This window comes from Lepisma saccharinum, chromosome 10 (assembly GCF_977018435.1).
Source record: "Lepisma saccharinum chromosome 10, izLepSacc3.1, whole genome shotgun sequence".
Classification (NCBI taxonomy): domain Eukaryota; kingdom Metazoa; phylum Arthropoda; class Insecta; order Zygentoma; family Lepismatidae; genus Lepisma; species Lepisma saccharinum.
The window spans coordinates 9,790,428-9,818,366 of NC_139238.1; the positions used below are offsets into that span (position 1 = coordinate 9,790,428).

At 38.1% G+C, this 27,939-nt stretch overlaps 1 protein-coding gene and 1 long non-coding RNA gene across 2 annotated transcripts; one reads left to right on the forward strand and one right to left on the reverse strand.

The window, feature by feature from the left end:
* The first annotated feature begins 2,349 nt into the window (after nt 1–2,349).
* Nucleotides 2,350–8,271, forward strand: LOC145994197 (uncharacterized). The gene is made up of 4 exons (XR_014442318.1): nt 2,350–2,485; nt 4,307–4,414; nt 4,933–5,085; nt 7,458–8,271. It is a non-coding gene; the product is annotated as an uncharacterized LOC145994197 (long non-coding RNA).
* A 6,635-nt stretch (nt 8,272–14,906) lies between these two features.
* Nucleotides 14,907–16,205, reverse strand: LOC145994466 (zinc finger BED domain-containing protein 6-like). The gene has a single exon (XM_083130602.1). It carries the CDS (start codon nt 16,203–16,205, stop codon nt 14,907–14,909), a length of 1,299 nt encoding a protein of 432 aa, XP_082986728.1.
* Nucleotides 16,206–27,939: the final 11,734 nt, after the last annotated feature.

Consider the following 27,939-nt stretch of genomic DNA (forward strand, 5'->3'; position numbering starts at 1 on the left):
TATGAAATGTCATTATATGCCAGAAAAAATATTGCGCTGCGAAGTTCAATAGAACACACATATGACACCCGAAATAAACAGCTCTTAAAGCCATACTTCACCAGGCTAACATTAGTTCAAGAAGGACCCCAACAGATGGCAATTAAAATATTCAACCATTTACCAAATGATATAAAAGCAGAAAGTATGACAAGTTTCAAAAATAAATTAAAGAAACTATTAGTTAATAAGGAATATTATAGTGTTAGTGAATATCTAGATTGTAAATTATAGAAAATTTGTAATTATATATTTTTCTTTTATATGAACTGTACTGAACCCTCCAAATACCAATGTATATGGTTTATATGGAGTAATAAAATTGAAAAAATTGAAAAAATTGAACCGGGACAGGTTGTAACAAACGCGGTATAGAACCAGCGAGGGGCAAGACCGGCACTTATCATCCCCCTTCCCTTGCAAAAAAAAATAGTGGTGTTCATTTGGCTCACTGTGCTTTTGCCTTGGAAAGTAGAATAAATATAAATGTTATTTATTCCCTTTCTAAATCATTCAAAATAAAGCATCGTCACAAGTACGAGTACATATTCCTTATCCCCCTGGAAAAGAGTTTTATTTGTCCCCCTCTGGGGGAAAAAAAAGAGTCTCAACACGCGCATGGGTAGAATTATTTGGCAAATTTGTCGTTCATCAGAAAGATAGGAAAATGAGAAATGATTTTCGATCTAAGGATGTCCCGATTGATTGATTGATTGAGTTGGTGTTTTAAACCCACTTTATGCACAGTATGGCTAATCGGGACTGGACCTACAGTTTAAAGTGGGATCTGAACTACTATGTGCCTCCACCGGCTATCGAACCCACGACCCCTTGATTACAAGGCGACGAAGGTGCCACTGCGCCATCGGGAAGGCCGCACATTGGTTCGGATATCGCTTTAAACTGTACATACTGACTTACAACAAACTTTGACACATTTTTTGACAAGGAAAGATCTCGAAATACAAAAATTTAAAACAAGAAAATCTCCATGAAAACAAACACTGAAAACATAAGTTACTACATTACGGAGCATGAACTCTTTGTTATATTCAAATACGTCACACAGTAAAGTAACTTCGATTTTGCCGAGTTCGAAAACTTACTTGGGCATCGTTATGAGAGTCTCTTCATCATGTAATCATCATTCACCTTCGTCGTCGCAATTAGCCAAACATGGCAGAAACGACACATAAAATAAGGAAAATAATTTAAAATGAAACGATACTAGACTCTCGAATATTTAAGTCTCTATCTCGATTTTACATTCCCCGGTTACGTTTACGTTCTTGGCCTGGTCTTAACAAGTCTCGATGATATTTATCTCTTCTTTACCTCGAGGTGGTCTCGGTCTCGGTCATGCCTCAAATTTTGAGACGAGACAGGCTTTTTCCGTCTCGCTCTCACGCCTACTTCCGTTATTTACGTCACATATTTAAAATCTAACATCATGTTTATAAAGTAATGAACTATAGTAAAGTATTGTGTTCCTTACATGTTAAAGGGCGGAGCACTGCCTCTTGATCTTGTTTTGTTGGAATTTCTTGATAGCTGTTACCAGTTATGATTTAAGAATAGAACTTGGGAAACCTTGGATGATGTAAGTCTACTTCTTCTTTCACTAAGAATCTGTCCTGCTTTGGAAAATATTCGTTCGCAAGGGACAGAAGTAGCTACTATACACAACCGCCGCTTTACCATCTCGAATAAACGAGGATAAACTTTCTGTCGTTCATGCCACCACAGTAAAGGGTCCTCTTTTCTGTCCAAGAGGGGTTCGTGCAAAAATTTGTCTAATTCGACAATACCAGCCGATTGCACATTTTGTACGGCTGATAATTGTCGCACTTCCCTGTCAAAATCCGACCACAGCCACGATTCAGTGCCAGATGTACTAGGTGTGGAGGATGTTTCTGACGATGTTGGTGGATTTTGTGTAATATGTATTGAAGATAGTTTTCGGCACATGAAGACGTAGGCGGCTTAGTATTTACCTTCACTGCTGAAACCTAGTTTCTTGAATCTAGGATCCAAAATCGTGGTTTGAGTCCACATTTCGATATCTTCTATTTCTCTGAATCTTTTCAGAAGTGACTCTTTCAGTGTGCCTATCATCGCATGAACTTCAGGCGGCAGGCTATCATCACTCTCCAGGGAGCCTATTCTTGAAACTCGTTACGGTAGCTGGCTCTTGGATTGCCGAGTCAAGTCGGTCGCGCGGCGAACGACATGAAATGTACTCGATTCTTGAAATCCGTTCGGTCTCTGGCTTGAGAGTCGTTTCGTTCGCTAGCACTCGGCAGCAGGTACCCTACCGTATCCACTCGTTCTGTTGAGTCTGTTACCATAATTGTCGACCATGGATGCATATTTAACTTGCTGTTTGTGTTTGAGGCAAGGATAATAGCGAATGAAGTAGAATACAACCATTCCAGTCCATCTTAAGGTAAGTATGTTACGATTTGTATTATTATTATAAGCTTGAATTTTTTAAAAAAGCAGTAATAAGCGTCCAGTGACGTAAATAGGCTGTGGTTAGTCTATGCACAATGTTTTTTTTTTCGATTGTTCATTAAAATATTGGTTTGCGCGTACACATGCTTGACTTTGAAGACTTATTTGTCAAGGTGTAAATAAAAAAATATATTGAAAAAATACAATAGGTTTTTCTCGTAAAAATATAGAGCATTTTAACGCTCAAGGGTAAGGTGGATGGATGTTGATTGTCACACCATATACTTATATCATAAGTTCGCAATTTATTTTGTCACAATAGATCCAAAAGGTAGAAAAGCGAAAAAAAACATGGAAATACTGAAGCACTTTGAAGGTCATAATTGTTATACTATCTGTGCACATTGCATGTAATGGGTACGTGATAAATAAGGAAAATAGAACAGCTGATCTCAATTATATTTAACTAAATAATAAGCACTTCTCGTGTTGATCAGAATTAAAGGATCAATACAGAAATTCTAAGATAATTGAATGGATGTAAAATGCACATGTGTACTGGGTACCATTAAGGTAGTAATATGGGTGTTTTATCGTATTATAATTTGACTATTTTGCTGTAACCATAAATTGTATTTCATTGTTTTATTATACTGCATTGTTTATGATATTCTAAACAAACTGACATGCCCAATATCACTGCATATAGGCTATAGGTACCAGTTTCATAGATCGGAGACACATTAAAATCGGATATTTTGTTTTGCATGGTTTGTACTTATCAATTGTGTATTGCGGAACATAGCTAGTTCAATGTGCCATTATGATTTTTACACGAAAACAAATACTTTTTCTACTAAAATAACACATTTTCTACTTTACTATATCGGAGACACCTATCAATGATTTATTTCGCAATTTTTTTACATTGCTAGCGTACTATTCTGCATTGCGGAACATTTCTTTAGGTGAAATAATGAATTTCTAACGAAAATAATGTCTATTTCTTACATTAACGAGTACTTACTGTTCCATATTTCCCACAAACCATCCACGGGCAGCCCCAAAAACCACTGACCTTAGCCCAAAAATTCACGATAGTCCCACGAACCATCACGGGGACGAGGTATGCCTACTAGGTTAGGTTCCATAAGCACTCCTTTCATTCAATTTAGCATATACGGACAATACGAGAGCGTATTGTGATCTCGTGCAGAAACTACATTCCCGAACATCAACAACGCTACAGAAAATGATTTGCGTAAGTACTTTCGCCTGTAAATTTGAAGAAATCAGTCTCCAGTACAGTAAAGTGTTACCCTATGTGCTACCGAACGCACATAATGGTGCGATATTGCTTACTTTGCGAATGATATCGCATCTTTTGTTTTCAAATATCAGTGTTTCCAACCTTCTTCACTGAGAAATACCTACTACCGTGTTCGTCACGTGTGCAAATTGTACATTATGCACAGGTAGCTGACGGATAGCCCCACGAACCATTCCGATAAGGTTAGGTTTGGTTAGGTTAGGCAAGCATAGTTAAAAAAAAAGGGATTTGAAACACTGACATGATTTCCCGGTCAAATAGATACCACGATGAAAGAAAATACTTCGACTAACGTTGGAAACCTTAGAGAAACTCATTTCCGTAAGTAGTTTCTTCTGTAAAAATGAAGAAATGTGTCTCCGATGTATGAAACTGTTACCATATATGCTATATGCAAGTAAGTTATTCATGGATGAATTAATAAATGTTATCTTATCGTAATACGAACATTTTTATCATGTTAGTGAAATATTTTTGCAACAGGCAACTACCAGTTGGCAGTGGCAAAAGATTGCAGAATTAGTGTTTGTCAGGCCAACGTCAGCAATTGCATCAAGCAAGACTTGTTCTGCAAGCAGGAATACTGTGAAGGTGAGTGTCTGTTTAGCACATTTATTTGTGATATACACAAAATGTAAGAAATGATCTTTTTGCAAAAGAAATGTAGAAAAAATTATTTACCACACGTTGTTGGCATTGGTATGTGGTAAAATTTACATGTCCCATAATTAGAAGTGTTTCACAGGAATACTATTACACAGTTGTGGCTTATGTTGTCTATTTATTCAATTCAGTTATCCTTTATTGAAGGGCAAGGTTAAGAATGCAGCTGTTCTGCACCTAATCGTTGCTATAAGCAATGATCTAATATTTGCAATGGCAGAATTGAACAAAATTAATACATAGGCAAAGATATACACATTGGTAATGTAAGTACAAACATAATCTGCATTTGCATTTTTAAAAATGTGTAAGCAAACAAAACACTAGAAATTTGTGCACTCTTGCTGTAGTGAGCTTATGTATGGAAAGTGCTTCTATTCTGATTTTTTTTATTTTAACGAACAGAAGGTATATGTTAGTAATAATGAATATTCTGCCGGTTTCAGGGAAACCAGCATACCACATGGATGAGTCTAATCCATATTGGGCTCCCTTTGTTGCTTATAAAAAATGTAGCAAGGAACCAGAGGTATCTGAGGCAAATGCCAACAGTGGTTCTAAAGTTGCACAGAAGATATTCAAATATCACCAAGAGAAAGGTAAGGAAAATATACCACACTTCTTTCATTTACACATTGACATATTGTATAAACTTAATTAACTCACACCAACTTTTGTAACAGATACTCGCATGACCTAACCATGTAAGGGAATATGTAATTTTTCTGTGAAAATTAAGTCTTACAATGAAATCAACATTAAATATTTATTTAATCAAAGTTAGTAGTTCGTAATAATATTCTCTTTGAAATACAGTTTTAGAGACTACTCAGCCTCCTGCTTTTTACTATTATCTTTCATTATGCATTAAAACATAGTCTACGATCCCCATCACATGCTCTGAAACATGAATGTATCCCTCTGTATCTGACACATGCACCTTTTAACAAAACCTTCCTTGTTGTCATTACTAAAACCCATACCAGCCTCCCTGATGCCATATTGGTAATGTTGTCACCTTGTAATTAAACCATCCCAGGCTTGATACCTGGTGGAGGCACATAAGTGTTTCAGATTCCATTTAAACTGTTGTAGATCCAGTCCCAGTTAACCTATCTGTGCATAAAAGTGAGACTTTGAAAAACTGAACAGAAATAAACGAGAGATAAATTAACGTCAATGCCTGAACATATTTCAAGCAGTTAAAAACATACGTAGTTGACTGGAAGATACCGAGAGCTCCTTTCTTCTATCGCCATGGCTATAAGACTGAACTAACGTAATACAGGCACATAACAACTTAGTGAATATACACTGATGAGAGTTTGTATCTTCATAACTGATGATTCTGGCAATACTTGCTGCTACTAAAATATGCTTCTAAAGACACGTTTCTTGCTGAGTTACTACAATCAGAGATGAAATGCATGACAATCATTTAGAAAGTATTTAGAAAATGGCTCTTCTCTGGAAGAGTTTTGGATATTTAACTTTTCTTTTAGGTCCTCAAGCTATGTGCAAACTTAAGATGTTATAAATACGGAGAAACTAGTACTCACTTTTATCCGCGAAGCTGTTTTTTCTTTTCCGATTAATTTCAGTGGCCACTGCCACCATCCTCGTTGGAAGTTGCTTTTCCATTGCTTGCTTTCAGTACAGCAAGTTCCAACGAGGATGGTGGCCACTGAAATTAATTGAAAAAGATAAAACAGCTTCGCGGGTAAAAATGAGTACTAGTTTCTCTGTATTTATATACTACCGTGTCTCTCTTTTCCCAATTATGAATTAAGATGTTATTTTCACATGAACTTCATGCACATAAACTCCCCTTGTCTTAACAATATCATCCAATTTATTTTGCATGAAACTGCATTTTAATAACTAATATGCCAATAATAGTTACATATATTATAATGTCAAGTTTCATGTATTTAGAAGACTTCTTGTTCTGTTAGATAATGACACACAAAGTATTTTCACTTGTTATAGAGCTCACACTACAGTGGAGCACAATAAGGATCCATGCAACTTGACGGAAGTGTTTTTAGACAAAGTGTTTCTATATATACACAATTACAAGTTTCTAAAATCTATTATAAATGTATGTTCACACCACCAGAAGCATATATGAATCTTGTGGGAAAACAGAATAATAAATGTGACAACATAAGTTGTAATTTTTGTTGGTTTCACCATATTTAAATGGAATTTCCTTTCCTCTGGGACATATTGAACGAAATAAAATGTTGCTAATGGAACCAGAATGCCATTATTGCTACAACACCAGATCAATTTTGACAAATAATGGGTAAAAACGATAATATTCTATGGATCATGATAGGGATCTGCGTGATCAATGATGAGTATTTTTTCCATGCAACCACCAGTGTTGAACACGTAATAAGACATATTTTTACATTGCCATGTTGGAATTTCACCTGCTGCTTTCATCGAGCTGTGTATATATATTTTTAAAATAAATTTGTGTAAACAAATATGAAAAATCCAAAGTTAAGTGGGAAAGTCAAAAAATTTTCACACTTATGTGTGCAATATCTATTTTTATCATCACTGGTTCAGCATCAGTAGCATGAAATATGGGCATATTATCACATTGGTCCATCCGACCAAATATATTTTATTCATAATTGGGAAAAGAGAGACGCGGTAGTAGATAAATATAGAGAAACTAGTACTCACTTTATCAGCAAAACTTTTTTCTTTGTTCTATTAATTTCAGTGGCCACTGCCACCGTCCTCGTTGGAAGCATGTCAAGCAACAGTACAAGTTCCAACGAGGATGGTGGTAGTGGCCACTGAAATTAATAGAACAAAGAAGAAAGAAGATGAAAAAAAATGTTTCATGGATAAAGTGTGTACTAATTTTTCTGTATTTATCATACATTTTATTTTATTACTTTGCATTTTCTCTTTGTGATAAGTGTACTATTTATGCTCTTCTTTTATTTAGGTAAAGAACACACTGCATGGCAGACACCCATGACAATGGAATACAGTGTATATTGACAATGTGATTTAAGATCACAGGAACTTGCAAAGGAGTTCAAGTGTCAAAGGCGAAGTTTACTGAAGACTTTAACGAGAGTGAAGAAAGGATGCAGACTGCAGGATCTGGCATATTGATACGTGTGAAAAGTGACAGCATCCTGAATAGTAGACAAGTGGTCAAATATCATATATGTATGATTTTAAATTGCATACCATGGTCAGAAAGGACATTGTTACATGAAACAATGCCTTTTCCATTCAGGTCAAATTGTGGTGAGAGGGTTTCTGTAAATATAGATTGCTTCAAATTATTTATTAACAGGCAACCATGCTTGATTATAAGAGCCATGACCTGGTCTAATTGTAAACAAATTACAGTTAAGTATTTGATCTGTATATACCCTCAAGGTGTGTGTAATAACTTTCATTACAGAACACAGTGGCGAAATCTACCAGTTGACCTTATACTTGCAGATAAGAGTTCCAACATTTTCAGTGTTGGGCTGTGCCGAGCTTCGAATACAATTATCAAGAGGTAAAAAATGAGTAATAGGTACCAAGATGCAATGCGCTTGGAAACTGGCGAATCTCGGAAAACATGTTAAGTGGGTGATAGAATATGTTTGCTCACAGAAAATATAGTAGTCTGATCTCAACAATACATGTGCATACTTGGCAGTGCTATACCAGGTGATATAACACAGACAAAATTGTTGAAGTGTGTTATGCTCGAACATTTTTTTGTTTGTCAGTGAATGTACCTATGAATGCTTAAAAGCAGCTGTACAATTTTGTGGATACGAATAAAGTGATTTTATACAAAAGCAGGATGTATTAATTTATATAGGTTCACAAAAATAATATGTCAGAATTTTGCAGTAAATTACAGACTGTAGAGATGTTGCATTAGTAAAAATATGTAATTTTACCAATAAATGCCTATATTGGCAGATACCGAGAGCTTTGATTGAATTGTTGTTTTAATTCCACTTCATGCACAAAAAGGCTAATCTGAACTGGACCTACACTTTAAATTGGGATCGAAACCAATGTGTATCTCCACCGGGTATCAAATCCAGGACACCTAGATTACAATGTGACGACACTATCACTATGCCATCGAGAAGGCCCCAATACCGAGAGCTACTTTGGCCTCTGCAGTTTTCATGGTTTAAAGAAGTAACGTGGTTGGTGTACAGTGAACATGGCTCTCACATATGAATTTTATTGTTTTTTTTTGTCTTTTTGAATATCTTTTTACATTAATCATATTGAAAGTAGTTTATAAATATGTAGTGCCTAATGTATATCACTTATATAAGTTAAAAAAATTTATTATATTAAAAAAAAATATATGCTTGTATTGCAATGTTACTGATTACCTATTATGAGAGGCAAGTTATCAAGAAAAGCACAACAATAAGCCGTGAGAATCAAACACACTACCCAGGTTTTCTCTTTTCTTATTCCAAAGTTTATTTTGCCAGAAATAGTAGCTGTAATAAATGAATGGGAGTCCAATAAAACTATTGAATATCAAAACAATGACAACATGAATTTAGTGTGCATCGAAATAAAATATGTTTTCAGAAAATGGTTACGTGGTTGGTGTATGTGTGAGCTTGGTGCTTACAAAAGAAAACCTATCATCAAAATGTTGTGTGTGTGTGTAGACAGACTAATGCCAGAACATATATGTGCTATCATCTGGCCATGGACATTGCGAATTACTGCTAGACAAGACCGGAAAATAATATAATTACCTGAGCCTAAAAAACTTATAATTATATCCCAGGGTGTGTGTCTTATACCAATGGAGTTTTAATAGTGACCATAATGTACAATCCTTGCCTGGTTCATGGTGAGCTTTATTCAGGTTGAGAGTATAACTGCTGTAATAAAAGTTGAGTTTAGCAGGTTTTTAATATATTGACCAAGCTGCTGCCTACAATGAAATTGTATGTTTAGCTTTTGCATGTCGGTTTTGATTTGGTGAACCCTGCAATAAATGAACCAGTCACACAAATAATGTTGTACCCAACAGTTTATGGCTTCTGAAACCCTTAAGGCTCAACTGGACCTTTGACGTGAATTTTCGTGTAGTTTGTTTTCACTGTTGTCTGGATATTAATAAACTTACGTAATCCGCAAACTTTTGAGAATATCTAGATGATGGCAAAAGCAAACTCTCAAAAATTCACGTCAATGCTCTAGAAATAATTCTAAGTATGTAATTTTTCATATTTTGGAATATCAGAGGTTTTTGGAATTGAGGAAAATTTGAAAAAAATTGCCCTTTGGGCTTCCAAAGGTCCTGTCGAGCCTTAAAACTGAAGGGTGGCTGTTTGTACAAGGCAAACTGATAAGAGTATCAAGGGGAAGGGAAATAGTAACAGCATTAACTTCTAGCCAAGTTAGGATGAAATCTCATTTTGGATAAACTATGGTTCACCAGGTATTTCAAAGCTCATTTAAGATAAAACTGTTAGCACCCTTAGTTGTAAGGTACATTTTCCCCTTTTTAAGTGCACAACAATAACCAGATATCTTTCAGAAAATGTATCCACAAACGACACACAAAAACATTAAGCAGATATTTCATCCGCTCCCATAGGATGTCAGCCAGATGGTTGCAGAAAGATTTGAAGTATTCTTTCTTGCAAATTGTATGTTTAAAATAAAAATTTAAAACACTTTCAAGCACAAATAAAAATATTTCTTATAATTGAAAGGAGCAGTCCAGATAATTTGTACTAGACTGATTTAAGTTCCAACACATGAATGAAGGTAGCTTGGATGTAGATAAACAAACATTTCCAATATAAATTAATAAGAAATGTACCCACTGTAACCCCATCAAGAGTTAATGTTGATCTTCTTTAATCAAAAGATTTTGATGTCTTATGTAATATAAAATTGGTTCTTGCAAGCATAAAAAACAAATAAGATATTTGAACCACAATTATGCCCCACATGAGTAGGAACCTGCCATCTCTGAATACTTTTGCTGCTTTTTATTGCAAAAACCTTTTGTATGCACACTAAATTAACAGAAGAACATGTCGGAACTTTCTATAAGCTCCAAAGCTAAGACTCCTAATGTAGTTGTTGAATACCCTGTTTGGTGCTATATTCAGTGGTTCGAAGCCTTCGGGCTGTTCACCTTCATAAGTAACATGCTAACATAATAAATGTACCTTACTTCACAGTAACATTTACATGAGCTAAACAGAAAATGTTCACAGCAAGATATTTCACTTTTTCTGGGGGGGTACAGAGGATCAAGGGTACCAAATGAATAGTTGAATAACTGCAAACATAATTTCTACTTCAGTAAACACTTTTATTATATATAATAAAGTAAATAAAAAAAACTTTTTTGAAAAAAAAAATACATGTTTTAATTATACACGTCTCTTACACTTTCATTATTAGTTTCGTGGAGAGACAGATATCAATTGTATTTTGTTTCAGTGAATGTGATTTGCATGTAAAAAGTATTATACAGCAATAGCACTGTTGAAAAATTGACTGAATGGTTGAAGCAAAAAAAAAATAAATTTTTAAGGCCAGGCATTGTAAACCTAAAAATCAAACCAATTATTTTTAAAATAACAGATCACTAACATTATCATCAGCTGAAGTGAAGATGTGGTAACAGTTTACTATCCTTCGGACACCTATAACTTCTTAGTTTCGTCAATTTTTGACATTCGTACTTACTTATCTGCTTCGCGGAACATTCCGTGAATGGTTTTTGGGGCTATCCATCCCGGAATCGGTGCGAAATTAAAACTAAAATATTATTTTAGTTTCAAATTTCCCACAGATTCCAGGCTCCGCCCCTGGGGTAATTGACCAACTGCTAACGCAGCCCCGGCTTTCTCTATAGACTCCCTGTTAAAGGTATGTTAGAAATTGGCTGGAGTCACATGCCCCCAAATGAGCCTCAAACTTTTAAATTTGAAGAAATCCTTTCCCAGGATATGGAAAACTTACCTGAATTTCACACAAAATACCTTCCCGATGTTAGACAATACTACAGGAACTTATTGCGGTAAGTAGTTTCTTCTGTAGAAATGAAGAAATCTGTCCGAAGGATAGTAAACTAGTACCCTTCTTTTTTAGTGCCCCGTTATCAATTTCATCTCATCACCACTTATTCTCATCTTTGTACTTAGCCAAAAGAAGCAGAAAAGGGAAGTAATACTAACCAAACCAATCAATCACATATATAACAAAAACGAGCACTATACTTCTTAAATTGGTAGTGTCACAGCACTGTTGCTGACAATTAATGGATCCTCTACATGTGTTTGGTTGGAACTCCAGATCTTTTCCTTTCCCTGGGGCCAAAGTTCCTTTTGTTTTATTGCGATTTCATCATGCTACAAATGCAATTTCTACATGGTTCGATTTCTATGTATGTCTGTTAACACATACTGCGGGGTTTTAGCGATTACTTAAGATTTTGTTCAATATATGCTTTTGTGGTTAGGTTAGGCAGATTAGGTTTGGTTCTCTTAGCATTAAAACAAAGTTCCTAAATGCATTCTACTAAGGTTCGGATTTACTTCTACATTCATTCCCATGCTTCTACGGCTTGTCGACGGAGAATATCTTGTCCATGGGAAGTTGGTATGTTTGCGTAAGGTAATTTTAAGTTGTTTTTTTTCGACATACATAATTTTTTTTAGAGTTCAAACAGTACTCATTACTTTAAGGAAGGTTCAAATTTCGTGACAATGATTGCCAAAATTCTACGCTAATTAGTCTTTGTGCTAGGAGAAATCATAAAATAATATGAACCATTACCCATTCCACATTTCAACATCCCCCAGAACCCTACAGATGAACATTTTCTCCTCTATTCACTAAATTAAGTTAACATTTATTTGCGTTTGCACCTAAAAGTAATTGGGGTGGTCTATTTTTAATATAATGATCCCGTTATCTTTCATCAACCAAGATAATTTCACACACCAAATCTCATTCACAGTCAAGTTTCTCAAACTGCACGGGCATTTTTTGTTTCATACTCCTTTCCCACAGCAAGTAGAATTCACAATTCCATCTGGTATTGCACCTATTCAAGGGTAAACTTTTTTAGGGATAACCCACATATGGAAAATAGTGGTTCCTCGTGCTCGACGAGGAAACATTGGAGTATTGCAGCACACGTGGACTGGGGCTATTCACAGTTTTAACATTCCAAGGAGCAGTTTCTAATTGGGAAAACGGCATGGTAGTTTGACGTGCACCTGTAATGGGTTTTCGATTTTTATTGTTTTTTAACCACACACCTTTTACCAATCCTTTATCCTGTACCTATGGAGAGTTCAACGTGGTTATGATTTATACATAACCTAAACGTGAGCAGCCTGAGGAAGGGAACAGTTGCCTCCCGAAACGTCGCAGGAGTTACCTCGATACTTGCAAAACTTAAGTTAATAATATATATATATTAAACTTGTGAGTAATTCGCACAACTTTCATCATGAAAATAGTGGTAAGACCTGTGTGTATGTGTTCATATAATTTTGTCACTGTACTCTCATGGGTTATACCTTAGAAGCTTCGGAGGAAAATAAGAACTTGGTAGCTTAAAAAAAGAAAAAAAGTGACACAGATGGTGAAACTGTACCATTTGTAATAATGGTATTCATGTTTGATGTCCCTGATTTGTACTAAAACCACTTCAAATTTTCTGCTTGACCACCAAATATAACTGCACATTCATTTTCCAACTGTTATCACAAATACGGGTAGCTTGAGTGAAGCCTGGCATATTAAGGCACTTTTGATCACTATGTGTTGGCCAGGAAATATTGACAATACACCAGGTGTCTTCCTTGAATTACATAAATTTTGAAGTTGTACATCGAACCCTTCTTTTGTAGATTTCGGAATGCTTTCATCGGTGATTTCAGCTTCACTTGCCATGTCCGGCTTTCTTTTCTTCTGCACGGAAGCAGCAAAGTCCGTGCCACTTATTGGAATATGAGGTGGTCACATTCTTCTTGAATGCATGATAAATTATCCATTTAGTGTACACCCAGTTCAAGCATGAAGACAATAGCAGCAAGATGACAGACCTCTCCAATATCAGCCATAGACAAACAAGGGCATGTTACTTCCCCATCCTCTTTCAATTTGGGTTCTGGGAATGTTTAACCTGAAAGTAGAAGAAAAGAATTAGAATGAAAAATGCATACATAACTATCTGAAGTAATATCACAACTAGCCAACATGGTAATGGTTCAGATTGTGTAATGAAATTTGCAAGTTGTACAAGAGGATAAAGAATACATTTAGAATACTGGAAGTAAGTTTGGAGAAATTAATTTGTGCATTTTAAATATGAAGAATGTATTAATTTAGGAGGAATTATGTTGTGAAAAGTAGCTTGTGAAGGCTACACTGCCTGTAAGTCACTGATGAATGAAAAATTTTCTACATTTGTGTAGCATAATTCATCAAATCCTCACATACTTCATTATCAAATTTAGACTAATGATGCAGAAAAGTGGCTTAAAATAGAGAAAAAGGCAAAATATAGACACCCAAGCACCAATTGTATTTTTTTCGTGTTGACTTTCTGCTTGGGATATTTTGTTATCGAGAATACCTTTTGGTGTGTCATAAATATGAGGCCTTGCCTGGAGCATAATAGCAGTTCTAAACGAGTTACGGCATGCTTTGACAACTCAACATCCAGTCCTGATCACCTTCTGTGTATCAAATAATTTTAATACTAAACTTTGTCACTACTATGTACAGTTTGTTTAGGTTGTGCTTCTTTAACACTGGTCCAAATGTTTGCAACAATTTACATTACACTAGATTAGATTGAAGACATCCTTGCTTATGATTATGAACGGTGCACAAGGCTTTAATAAACTCATCACCGTGATTTGAATTCAACAAATAAAATAATTATTTTATATAAATAGAATGAACACTTGCCTTAATGCAGCAACATAACTTCCATTTTTCTTCATAGCTTTTTCTGTCAACTGCGTGCGGAAAGAGTTTCAACATGTTGAAAGTGCCGGTATTTCTAGATGGCACGGCACTGTCATTAATTGCATGTAACGTTACGTATATTTTACACATAACACATCCGTGTTAAGAACATACATTCAATGGGTATTTCAATACAGACAAAATAAAATTGGCTGCGATCGACTGTGGACTGTACGATTACCGAGAATCGAAATCGCAAAAGTCGCAACGCCATTGGCTAATGGTATGGTAGCCTCTCTTGCCAGCCAACATTTCAGCCGTACGCAACTCGAGACCCCGAATCCGTGAGCTGCTCAACTCGTTTCGTTTCAAGAATTCGACTTTCGGCTGGCAACCGAGTTGGTTACCGAACGAGACGACTCACTCGTGAGCTAGGTGTTGAGTGTCAAGAATAAGCTCCCAGAACCCGTAACCTTCTGTTCATGTCCCTTACAAGGAGAAGGACTTCCGAGGCAGAAACAGTCTTCTCCGAACTGATTTCTTCGGTAACCTCTTGAAATATTTTAAGTACTTTCAAGGATTTCTCCACAATCTTCCACTCATCAGGAGTCAACACAGTTACGTTATTTTCCTGTAATGCCAATGTGGCAACTACAGCATCTTTTATTTTAATCATTCTGTCCAGCATGTCAAATGTGGAATTCCAACGCGTAACAACGTCTTGTTTCAGTTTTAATTTGGGGACCCCCATCTGATCCTGCACTGACTGTAATTTTGCTAGAGCTGAGGTGCTTCTTTTAAAATACTCGACGATTGATTTCACTTTATCTACTGCATTGCGGATAGCTTTCAAACCTGCCTGAACGACAAGATTTACACAGTGTGCAAAGCAGGGCAAATGTCGCCAATTACATAAACGTATAGCAGCACTAATGTTGGCTGCATTATCGCTGACAACGGCAACTACTTTGTTTTGAAGTTCGTACTCACGGACAGTTTCTTTCAGGCGGTTTGCAAGATTCTCCGCGGTGTGTTTTTCACCAAACGAAAGGCAGCCTAATAAATGTGAATTTAATTTGCAATAATCATCCATAAAGTGTGCAGTAATAGCCAGAAAGTTTTCATTATTTATGGATGTCCACGAATCTGTCGTCAGGCAAACAGCTGGGGCATTTTTAATTTTAACTTTAACATCTTCCGAAATGGAATGGTGAAGCTGTGGGATCAAACTGGCGGAAATGGTTTTCCTGTTGGGAAGAACATATCCGGGATTTAGCATATTTACAAATTTTCTGAATTCTTCACCCTCCACAATACAAAAAGGATGGTATTCTTTCACCACCATTTTTACCAATTGCTGGTCAATTTGCTTTGACTGGTTCGTTGAAAGAGGTCTGTTTACTCTGACGAAGTCCCCAATACTTGATTGTTTTTGAATTTGTGGTCCTTGTGATCTTCCACGTAAATCTTGCACGTGACTCGTCGAAGCCTCTGTTGTGTTGGAATTGTCCACTTCCCTTGCAATTTCTTTGGTCACGTTAGGCACACTGGCAAGGGATGATGACGCAGGCTCTGCTTCTAATCTTGTTACTGGGACAGTAGGGTGTTTAGGTTTTAAATGTCTTGAAAGGTTCCCCGTAGAACCACACGCAACACTCAGAGTCTGTGAACAGTACCCACATCGAGCCTTTCCTCCCTTCTCTTCGGAAAAATGGTTCCAAATCTCACTTCTTTTTCGTGGCATTATGTCACTGACACAGGTACAGATCTTCGGAAATTCCACACACACACACACACACACACGCACGCACGCACTATCACACAAGAAGGAAAACTCAGAAAGACACCACTAGCTACACTAAATCACGCACGCACTATCACACAAAAAGGAAAACTCAGAAAGACACCACAACACAAAATCACGCACTCTACAACAAATTAGAGATTGTGTTTCTGGCAGCATAAAATCACGAAGTCGCACAGACTCAACAATAACCGAGCACAGCGAACACTACTTCAAGCGACGGTACAATGTTGAATGCACTAGTCCAGAACTGACCAGTACCCTGCCAAAAAATGCTGTCAGCACATGGGACATATGGCCACCGGATGGGGTGGCCGTAAAGGTAGTTTCTAAGCACAGTTAAACAAGAGAAGAAACTCTCTGGATCTTTAACTTTACCAAGGAAAGTCCCAATCGGAAATGAAAATAATTTTAACGATAATATCTTTCTGATTCTCCTGTTGTTCTTTTTCTTCCTACTAGAAATGCGACATTTTTACCCCCATCATCGGTTCAGACACATAAATATTTTCTTGTTGAATTAACTAGTCACTCTGAGTACAACACGTATACCCTAACTATACTGGGTCATGTTGTAGTATAACACAGTAGGAACGATTTCAAGACAAAGAGCGTCCATTAATATCCGAAACTACATCCCGAGATGGGACCGGAATGGGTGGTAGCGTCGTCGCCTTACAATAAAGGGGTCTCGGGTTCGATACCCGGTGGAGGTACATAGTGGTTCGGATCCCACTTGAAACTGTAGGTCCAGTCCCAATTAACCTTTCTGTGCATAAAGTGGACTTAAACAGCAAATCAAAAATTGGTACCGGAATGAGGAAGACATAGACTACATGTATGACATGTACTAGGCTTTCGGTCTCGTTCAAAACTTTGATATGACAGTATGATAGTTAAATATATTACATAAACCAAATTCACTTTAGGAGGCGACTTCACCATACTTATCGAATGGATATCTAACTGTTTAAAGATAAGTCATATATTTTCATTGTTTATAGTTTTAATTACAAAGTCATTCAAATTCAATTACCGTAAGCCTCTGCTGCACAACTGATATATTCAGGATAAAATTTAACTTTTGGAGCGTTTGTAGCTTCGCAACTATGCACCAAACAGAAGATAAAATAATAAAAGTTGTTTACCTTATTGACCTCCATATGCTGTAAAAGCTCGTGAAGTGACACACTACATATGCTGTTTAATTTTGAGGCTCGAGACAAAACCGAGAAAAGAAAGAGATACACATTTACGACTCACGAGATCGAGTCTCGTCTCTCTTCATGTCGACACCATCTCTAATTGTTGTTAAACAAAGGAAGTACTACTGTTGAAATGTGAATATAAATGGAAAATCATCTCACTTTAAAAAATTGGGACAGAAAAACGAATAACTGAGTGGAATATTGATGTTAAAATACTTGTTTACAAATCGACTATCAGTGGGTTCATTTTGTATTAGCCTACATATACAAGTTCAAGACTATAGATTCAAGAATTGACACAAAAGTGCTAAGAAGAACAGAGGAGAACCTTTAAAACAATGTCAGCAATTTTTAGATTAAAAAATAAATAAATAAAACTATCCCCTGTACATCGCGCTACGCCGTGAAGATTCAGAGTGAGTGTGGAGGTAGGGCTCCACATTTTCTCGATCTAGTTCACATTGGAGGTGACGTGTTTAGCACCACGCTCCGGTCGCCCATTCCCCCCGGTTCCCATTGTTTAGAGGTTGGGTGTTTTCCAGAGCGGCCACTTGCAGGGATATTGTCGAAAAAATTCTCATCTAAGATCACTCGTCCAGGGAATCGAACTCCTTCATGATAGACTACCTTCAATAGGTTGATAGTCTATCACACAGGATAGACTGCAATTCTACGCAGGACGACATTTTCCTCATCACTAAAGTACCATCTTATGAAAAAAAACAGGGCGTTAAAGAGAATCAATGTATACTTATCTTTGCTAGCGACTGCATATTTATTTCTTCATACGCGTATCCACAAAGGAAAGACACGCACATACAGAGGGGAGGGAGTTACAAGCGTCAGCAGTTACAAGGGAGTCATCACTTAGTCTATTTTGCACCCGTCACATGATACGGGGTCCAACATAACTAATAAGTAATAATACAACTGTAAAGGTTCGAGTCTTGCATGAACATTTTTCATGACTTGTCCTCATCGCTACGACACGTCTGAAGAATTAGAAAATCGACCTAATTTATTTTTATAAATATACGTTGAACGTTGAAGAAGAAACCAAATTAAACAAACAGAATGTCAAAATTGCATTTGGAAACCTAAATAATATGCAATCGATGAGGAAGAATGCCACTATTTGTGTGTGTGTGTACTAAAGGGTGTATGGTTTCAAGCACTAAGGCTGGATACTGCAATGAAGTTGCTAAATTTTCATGGCGGAATGTTTTCGATTATAATTGTTTCTCGTTAATATGGAGTAAAAGTAAACAACCACACAATTACCTACTAACATAACTCTTTCTCTATTGTTTAAATTGTTAGTTTTTTTCTGAAAGAAGGGAGCATTGTAAATTCCTAAAATCAGTCAAAACATTATTCAATTGAACTAACTCATCTGTAAAGGTAATTTCCATGCAACGGTTATGGTACAGCGCTGTAGTTATGGCTTCCACATGCCGCGGCATGTCTAGAACATTTCCAATACACACAGATTGCATTGCACCGAAAGACGGTGGCTGGTTCTGCAAACAAAGCAAGTCCCCCTTCCTTCCTTTTCATTTTGCAAAGTCAAGTCCCGTTACATTCCCGTGAGGATGGTTTTAGCTGCTGCGGGTGGTGGGTGACAAGCACAAGACAACCCTCTTGGAACATCCACATCAAAGGTTATTGACTTTTCCGAAAGATTCTTCTCTGATCTGATTGGTTCTTGTAGGCAGGCCTCCTGCATTCCAGAAAAGCAAATATATGTTCTAGTCGGCCGCTCGTTTCTGACCGGGCCCAACCAAGCTGATCCGGATCAGTGAATTCGTTCGCGAACGGATTCAAGGAAACGGAACATCCAGCGTGTCGGTCTTTTCTGAACCGAATCAGTGAATTCGTTCCCGAACGGATTCGAGGAAACAGAACATCCAGCTTGTCGGTCTTTTCTGAACCGGATCAGTGAATCCGTTCGCGAACGGATTTTTTGAGAAAGCAGAACCCTCCACCTTGTCGTTTCTGACCGAATCAATGAATTCGTTCGCGAGCCGATTGGAGAGAATAAAGCAGATCCTCCAGCTGGTCGGTCGTTACCGACTGCACCAGGATTAATCGTCTAGGGGTGGTGAGGCGTGCGGAATGAAATTAAAGGGGTGCGATGTTGACAATAAATGAAATATGAAACATGCGTCATTCATAAAATACGTATCAACTTTTAGTAGGATTCTATGAAAATATAATTTAGATTTCTACTCCGCCACGTTTGGCTAATCGCGACAATGAGCTTTGTTTTAGTGTTAGTGACGATTAGTGTTTGTTTTAAACACTAATTACAATCATGTGTAATGAAATGAATGTTAAATATATGTAAAAACCACTCACACTAAACTGTAGGCAATTATCGAAAACCACAAAAGGGGTAGCTGAATAAAGAAAAGAGGAAACATCTTACAACAGTAATGACGAAACACAACAGTCGTTGATCGGTGTAGCGACTGCCGCCATTGCAGTAAAGTAAATGAAGCTTCGATTTCAGATTAGAACCAATGGATTGTCTGTTGTATGCAATATAATAGCTGTCTCACTTCAAAACCTAACAACATTCTAGGCTGAATATGACGACATGGTTTAACAAGCCATGACGTAATGTGAGGGCCTGCCTGATGTACTGGTAACGGCGTCGCCTTGTATTCAAGGAGCCCCGGGTTCGATACTCGGTGGAGGCACATAGTGGTTTAAACTATTGGTCCAGTCCCGATTAGCCTTTCTGTGCATAGAATGAACTTAAAACAACAATTCAAATCAAGGGGTAATGGGATCGATACACGGTGGAGGCACATTGCACAGTGGTTTGGACCCAACTTTAAACTGTAGGTCTAGCGCCGATTAGCTTATCTGTGCATAAATTGGACTTAGAACAACAATGTAATAACGTAATATGACACTGTAAGAGTTAATAGTGTTTCCAAAAATGAACGGAATTTTCCATCTCTATTCGCGAACCCGAAGTGTTTCCACCTTTAAGGAAAAACCCCTGAATGCATGCACGAGCTATTTTGGTAATGTATCTCCTGTATTTTAATTCATCGCATCTAATTCCAGCTTTTATTTGTTTCCACTCATCCATCTTTGCCACAATCTTGCATTTATTCCAAGAAGTTCGGTACAAAAATGACACAAAGAGAAGATTGAATATGTAATGTGTGCGCTTCAAACTTGAACACCACACAGCAACACTGGAAGAGAGGAAGCAGCGAGAACGGAACCTTGTCCCGCAGCTTCTGCGAGAGAACGAACTGCGCATGACCGTTGGGTGGAGACATAGGTTCTGCAATATCATCTTCCATGTATTTTGTCCTATACCCTCCTCGAGCTTCTGCTCCCGCACGAAGCTTTCACAATGGCACGAGCTGTCCTGTGGGGGTTCAACTGAGGGTCTGTATCAGGGCGGCCGATTCGCGGTTTCTTCTTCTCAGCAAAGGAGTTCGCCGTGTTAGGGGCACAAATACATGACTTATTGTGTAGAATTTTTAGCGAAATAATGTGAAAATGTAAAGACATTGTTTATTGTTCATTCTCGAGGTGATTATCGTATATTACTTGGGGTTCACTGATCCTGTGCGATATAGGGCCAACCGCGCCTGAAAAAAAAAACACTTCAAATAGGAACTTCAGTGAATCTAAAACGAGTTTGAAAGCCAAAAAAAAGATGTTCACTGAAGTTTAATCCACTCATTCAAAGAACTATTGTGTTGAAAAAAAAACTTCAAATAGGAACTTCAGTGAATCTAAAACGAGTTTGAAAGCCAAAAAAAGATGTTCACTGAAGTTTAATCCACTCATTCAAAGAACTATTGTGTTGAAAAAAAAACACTTCAAACAGGAACTTCAGTGAATGTAAAACGAGCTTGACCAGACGGAACTGAATTTTATGTTCATTCAGATTTTTGATATAAATATATAAAAGTTTTCAAAAATATGTTCCAATTATTGTTCCTAGTGTTTACAGTAATTCTCTATCGTCTGACCTCAATTTTATTGTCCTTGCAAAGCCATTCTGTAATCAATGCATGTTTACTAATTGCTGCGAAATTAGATTCCAAGAAGACCTGCTTTATTTGACAAATAATAGCATGACGAATATTAATTTTCCATATTGGACCTGCAGTTTAAAGTGGGATCCGAACCACTATGTACCTCCACCGGGTATCGAACCCGGAACCCCTTGATTGCAAGGCGACTACGTTACCACTGGGCCATCGGGAGGCCGTGATACGTTCATTATGAGCACGAACACCACACTGTAATGTTGTTAACTGAATGGTGAACAAGAGAAGGGATTCAGGGATAGCAATGGGTTGTAGCAGCTTCCTCTTGCCCTGAACAAAAGGTCATGGCGGTCGGTAACGCGTCTGGCTACCATGCTAAAGGTCCCGGGTTCGATCCCCGGCCGGTTCAAATCCGTGAACTTTTCTAACGATGGAAGCGGCCCCGGCGCCCACACAGCGTCGAATAACATGGGTACCGGGGGGAAACCCTGGGGGGTAAAGGCGGTCATTGGCGTGGTGCTGATCACATCACCCCCACTCACGACCGGATCAAGAAAGTGTGGGGCGTTACCCCCACACCCCCTATACGCCTTTATGGCGTGGTGCTATGCACAGGGGAGCATTTCACCTTTACAAAAGGTCATGATAGAAACAGGTTAAGCTTAGGGGGACCACATTGGTGTGTTCCAAGCGGACGTCCGCCATATTGAATTTAACTCAAAATCTTTAAATGGGAAGGGTGGCGACGATTAGGGGGGGGGCAGTGGCCCCCTCCACTTTTTGCCACTTTTGCTACCGCACTCTGCTAAACATTATCTACCAAGGGAAAGTAAATTGTCTTTGCACCCCCCGTTAAATGTTACCGGGGAGGGAGGGTAAAGGCGGCCGCAGCGTAGTGCTGACCACATCAGCTCCAAAATGGTCGACGTCGAAAATGTGGGGCCCTACCTCCACATACCCTAAATGTGCCATAATGGCACGGTGCTATATGCACAGGGAACTTTAATTTTACCTGTATACAGGTAGCCTATATTGTATTCGTTTCTGTACCCCTTAGTAACTAAGTTTTTTTTTTACATACGCATATACAAACCGTCTACTATGTCAATGGCTGAGGGGCCCCCTAATGGCTTGCTTGTCTCCGCCCCCTCCCCCACACTGCGGGGTTTTGCGGCTTGTAGATCCGGCACTGATGAATATATATCCTATATATAACTTATATGAATATATATATCTTGTGATTATGTTGTATAGAACAGCTTCATCTCAATAGGCAGGCCGCGAGAGGATCTACTGAAGTTTGCGTCTTGCAGCCCGAGCTGGCAACCAGCCACATGGAAAGATAACATTCCGTTCGGAGTTCAGCAGCGATAAGAGAAATCCAATCTCGGCAGTGCGGTGAGAAGTCAAAGCCGGTGAGAGAGTACTGTTACCCGTGCAGCCTCCAATTTGAATGTCAAAGGCTGGGTCTTTCTCAAGTTAGAACCAGGAGGGTGAAATGTCTTGCAGTCCAACCTGGCAACCACCTGGAAAGATAACCTTACGTTGGGGGTTTGAAAATGCCTTTCGCGACAGTGATGGCGAGCGATTAAACGATCTAACAGGGGGTTCACGGACGGGAATAATGATCAATTTACTTTACAACAGATATTCATAAGCATGCATACATATTGAAGTCGAAATATTCTGATTAATAGGAATTTTATATTATGACCAACGCAATTTTGAGGTGCAAGTTGTTAGGTTCCCTTTTATATGTACACCGATTTCCAGGTGACAAATCAAGGGCGCCGGCGGAACCAAAAGTAGCAAATTTGATTCTTAATGCTGTAGAAGGTAACCGGGAAAGAACCCTGTTCTTTTCTAACAGTTCAGAACAGTGGCGGCGATTGGGTACCAACATTGAATCAGTTTGATTTTATTATTGACTATTCAGTAAAGTCTTGGAGCAGATGAATATCACTTCTAAGTCCTTACAAGCAGGCCCCTTCATGATCTCTTAGGGAACGCTCTCTTAGAAATTATTAAGCTACAGGAATCATTGGAGCCACTTGTTGAAATTATGAAAATATATGCCAACTAGGAGGATTTCAAGTGAATTTTCTGACAAGAGAATCAAAAAAGTACAGAAGTACTTTGACGAACTCTATCCAAAGACTTCCTAATTGAGAGAGCTGGTTCAACGTATCAATATTTTACCCGATGATAGACAGAATTTGCTCACAATTGGAAAATAATGTAAAGGCATGAAAGCAATTGTAGACACATAAAAAGGTAGCCTACACAGTCTTCCATTTGTAATGATCTATAGACGCTAATCTTCTCAAAGAACATTTCCAAACTTTTATTACAGTCACTCACAAATATATCAGAAGTTCTTCGCAAGATTAAGAGCATGAATGATGCGAAAGAGCTAGCTCATCTCCTTACATCAACATATAGGGTGGTGCATATTGATGGGACATATCAATGTTCAAATGCACATTTCTGGGAATGAAACAACCACATTTATTATGCACTATGTGTAAAACATAACCAAGATACAGGAGTTTACAACACTGTTCATCATTTGAATATAACATGCCGTAGATGGGCACTATCTTGAGGATAATATTCTTGAGCTCTCTTAGTCATACTGTCCATACTGTGCAAATCTCCAGCAAATCTCCTGGAATGGCTTTCTATCTCTCCCGCCTTGAGTTCAGCAGTTGTTTGGGATCTCGCGGTGTACACCCTTTCCTTTAGGTAACCCTACAGGAAGTAGTCCTGTAGGGTTATATCTGGTGATCTGGATGGACATTTCCCGAATGTTTCTCATTGACACTAATCCTGTATGACTAGTAACACCATCTTGTTGCATCCACATTTGTGTAAGACCGAGACGCCTCATTTAGAGACCGAAAAACGGCCCTAACTTGGTTCATATCATCACTCATCCCCATCTTCGCAATCAGCCAAAAGTGGCACAAAAGCGAAGTAAAATAAAGCAAATCAATCAATGTTTAGAATAGAGCGGGAGCAAAAGTAGCAAAATGTGGGGGGGCACTGCCCCTCACGCACCTTAATCGCCGCCACTGGTTTTATCTCATACCACCTGCATAACATTTACGGTTATTTCTTAAGTACATACCAAAAAGCGAAAACGATCTTGCGCAAATATTTTGAAAACAATCACCGAAATCGAACTTAGGGTAAAGACCCCGAATATGAGGATAGGCACCTAAAATGAGACCCCCATGTATCTCGTAAACAAAGAGCTGCACCCTAGTGGAAAGAAGCTGAAACACAAGGAGGAATCGCGCCATAGCACTGGAAGGCACGTGAGCTCCTTGTGTGTAGAGTTGGTGACGCAGCGAATGTGAAAAAGAATGCGAGCTCGTGGAAATTTTGCTGCAGTTTGGAAATTAGCTGCTGAAAATGGATAAGGTAATTTCTTACCGATCCCCTTTTTACTGTGTTTCGTAGTGGTGAGTGTGTGTGTTGTACCATGTAATTAGTTGCTAGTTTTCGTCCACTTGTAAGAGATATAGCGTTGTTCATTTGTTTACCCTGCGAAGGTCCTATTATGAGACCTGGAAGAGGTTCAATATATGAGACCGGTCTCATAATAGGACTACCATAATAATGAAGGGTCTCATATTAGGAGTCACAAAATATATCTAATATTTTACGTTGATTTTCATCATTGCTTTTCCTAATTTGGGAGTTACGTTGCAATTATGTTACCAAGAACCTGTGCTTCTGGTTTTAGACGGTCACTACTCCCACGTAAGAAAGTGATTGAAAAAGCGAAAGAACACAATGTTTCTATTATCTGTTTACCGCCACAATCGACGCATAAAATGCAGCCTCTAGACGTAGGTTTCATGTTTCCCTTCAAAAAATTTTTTCGCGCAAGTAGTTGAAACATGGTTGCATCAGAATCCAGGAAATCCACTAAAAATAACTAAAATTGCCAGAATATTGTCAGGTGCATAGAACAGAGCTGCTACTATGGAAACATCTGTTAATGCATTTCGAAAGACTGGTTTATTCCCTTGTAATAGATACATTTTCGTGATGAAGATTTTGCAATACACTCTGTCACCTCTAAAAAGAAAAGAGGAATGTAACAGGTCAGTCAGTTGAACTACCCAAAAGTTACGTGGATCCCCAACCAAGCTGCCACAGGTTAGGCCAACTTGAACAGGAACAGGAGCCTGAAAGCAGTCCTATTCAGTCTACGCAGTCTTCAACAGTACCACCCCCTGATGACGATGCCATTGTAATGCCAGAAGACATTGAGCCACTGCCCACACTAGACAGCCCATCTCTTACCAACTCCGGGAAATCTCGCGTAGTGTATCAACCAGTAGTTATAACAACAACACCATACAAAAAAGACTTGCAGATAATTCGAAGAAATGGAAGAAGGAAGTGAAGAAGAACCTGTTTGGTAGGGGTGTTACAGGCACTCACAGTAGGAAGCCTACTGAGGTAAACAAAAAGCAGCAATCAGATTACTCCCGTTCTACTTCACGTAAGAAGAGGAAGGTTGTATCATAGAAATGTGAAGAATCCACAGATGAGTCGGAAGAATCTTTCTCATTAGCAGAATCGTCTGACAGTTTAGAATTAGATGAAGATGAATATGATACAGAATGTGTATTTTGTGGTTCACCGTATTCCAAAGATCAATGTGGTGAAGAGTGGGTAAAGTGCACACGTTGTTACAAGTGGGCTCATGCTCATTGTGGTGCAGATGACACATTTGTGTGTTCCATGTGCAAAAATCAAAAGTAAACGCATGATGAACTTCGTTTCTACCAGGTAGTTACTACATGTGTAACACAATGTAGGTCTTTTCACAGTTTCATTTGAAGTTAACCAATTTTGGTGACAACAGGACAGCTACTAGGATAGCATAGAAGGAACATTTTGTTTTGTATTTTTAGCATGCTAAAAATAGTCAGTTTCTTTTTTTAGAATAGCCTAATCTTTTTAAAGATGGTGTAAAAATAATATCGTTTCACTTATAGTTTGGTAAGAAAATAATTTAGTTCATTTAGTTCAAAAATAATTTAGTTCAGAGATTCAAATGATTTATATAACCCAAACAAGGTCGGGGTCTCTTATTCGGTACCCCCTATAAAAATAGCTCAGTAGCACTTGTGTTCATTTTTTTGTTTATAACTTATGGTTGTTACTTATTTTTATATTCCAATACCTTGTATCATGAAATAGACTTCCTACAAAATATATTTTTTTAAAAAAATCAATCGTTTATGTTTTAATTAACAAGTAAATCGAATTCTACCAAAAGGGTCTCATATTCGGGGTCTTTACCCTATCATATTTACTTTTCCATTTCAAAATTTACAACCACCAAAGCGACGTGTGTTCATTCCACATGTAAATTTCTCTTCCGCTGATGTATTCTTCTTCGATTCTTTATTAAATGAATAACAATATTTTTATCCTACCATATACATGCGGGCCTTCCTCTTCGCACAACAGTTTTGCTACCTTGTGTTCTGATACTTACGAGGATAGGTTAGGCCAGGTTCCATTAGTATAAATACAATGAAAAATTATTGCTTCGGTTAAGGGAACTAAGCCTAGCTAGCCTAACTTAACAAAGTAGGCATTTAGCTTAAAATTAAAAAGCTTTCTCCCGTGACGTCAGAACAAAAGGTTGCTCAAGTGTTGTGCTATAAGCGAGACCCGTATAAATGCCGCCGAAAAGAAGACGAACGAATGCTGAGCCACCAAGCATTACTTCCCTAAAGCTAGGTTTCTGGCTTGCTATTGGTCGAAACTCTAAGACATGGCATAGCAGTTTGTAAAAAAAAATTCTCGCATCCCGGTCCCGACTTTTCGCGATCCTGCACACCCCTACAGATTAGACATACATACTTCTAAGTTGGAGCAGTCCCGTAGCTAGAGGGGGGCAAGGGGGCAACTTCCCCCCTGTGAAAAATACAGAACACATTCCTACCTGCAATTCTCACTAATCTTTACAATTATGAGCGCTATTTACCGGATGTTTACATTTATGTGCTTCCTTGGCGGTGGCGGATATTGAATTTGTAACGGTCGGATTGACCATTACTGGTTTTGGTAATATGTTAATTAATTGCTGGCCAGCTACAAGGTGTAGGGTTAAGTAATATGTTTCCATGAGTGTACTTTTATGTTATTATTGCATGTAAGTGTAAATGCTTATTGGATTGTGCTTTGCTGGATATTAGATTCCCCTGTTTTTACCGGTTGGGGGAGCTAGCTGTCTTTCAAAAGACCGTTGGAGTGGAATTTTCCAACGCTACGGGGTCCACGTCCACGGACGTTTACCCCGACTATAAAAAAGGCCAGTGGACTTTAGCAAAAAAAACAACAAAAAAAACAGTGTTTCCCTATTGATCGACGAAAGAGGAACGTCTCCTCAAGTTTAGTCCACTTGTG

Excerpts from the sequence above, each read along its gene's own strand:
- LOC145994466 (XM_083130602.1), bottom strand. The coding sequence starts at position 16,205 with ATGCCACGAAAAAGAAGTGAGATTTGGAACCATTTTTCCGAAGAGAAG.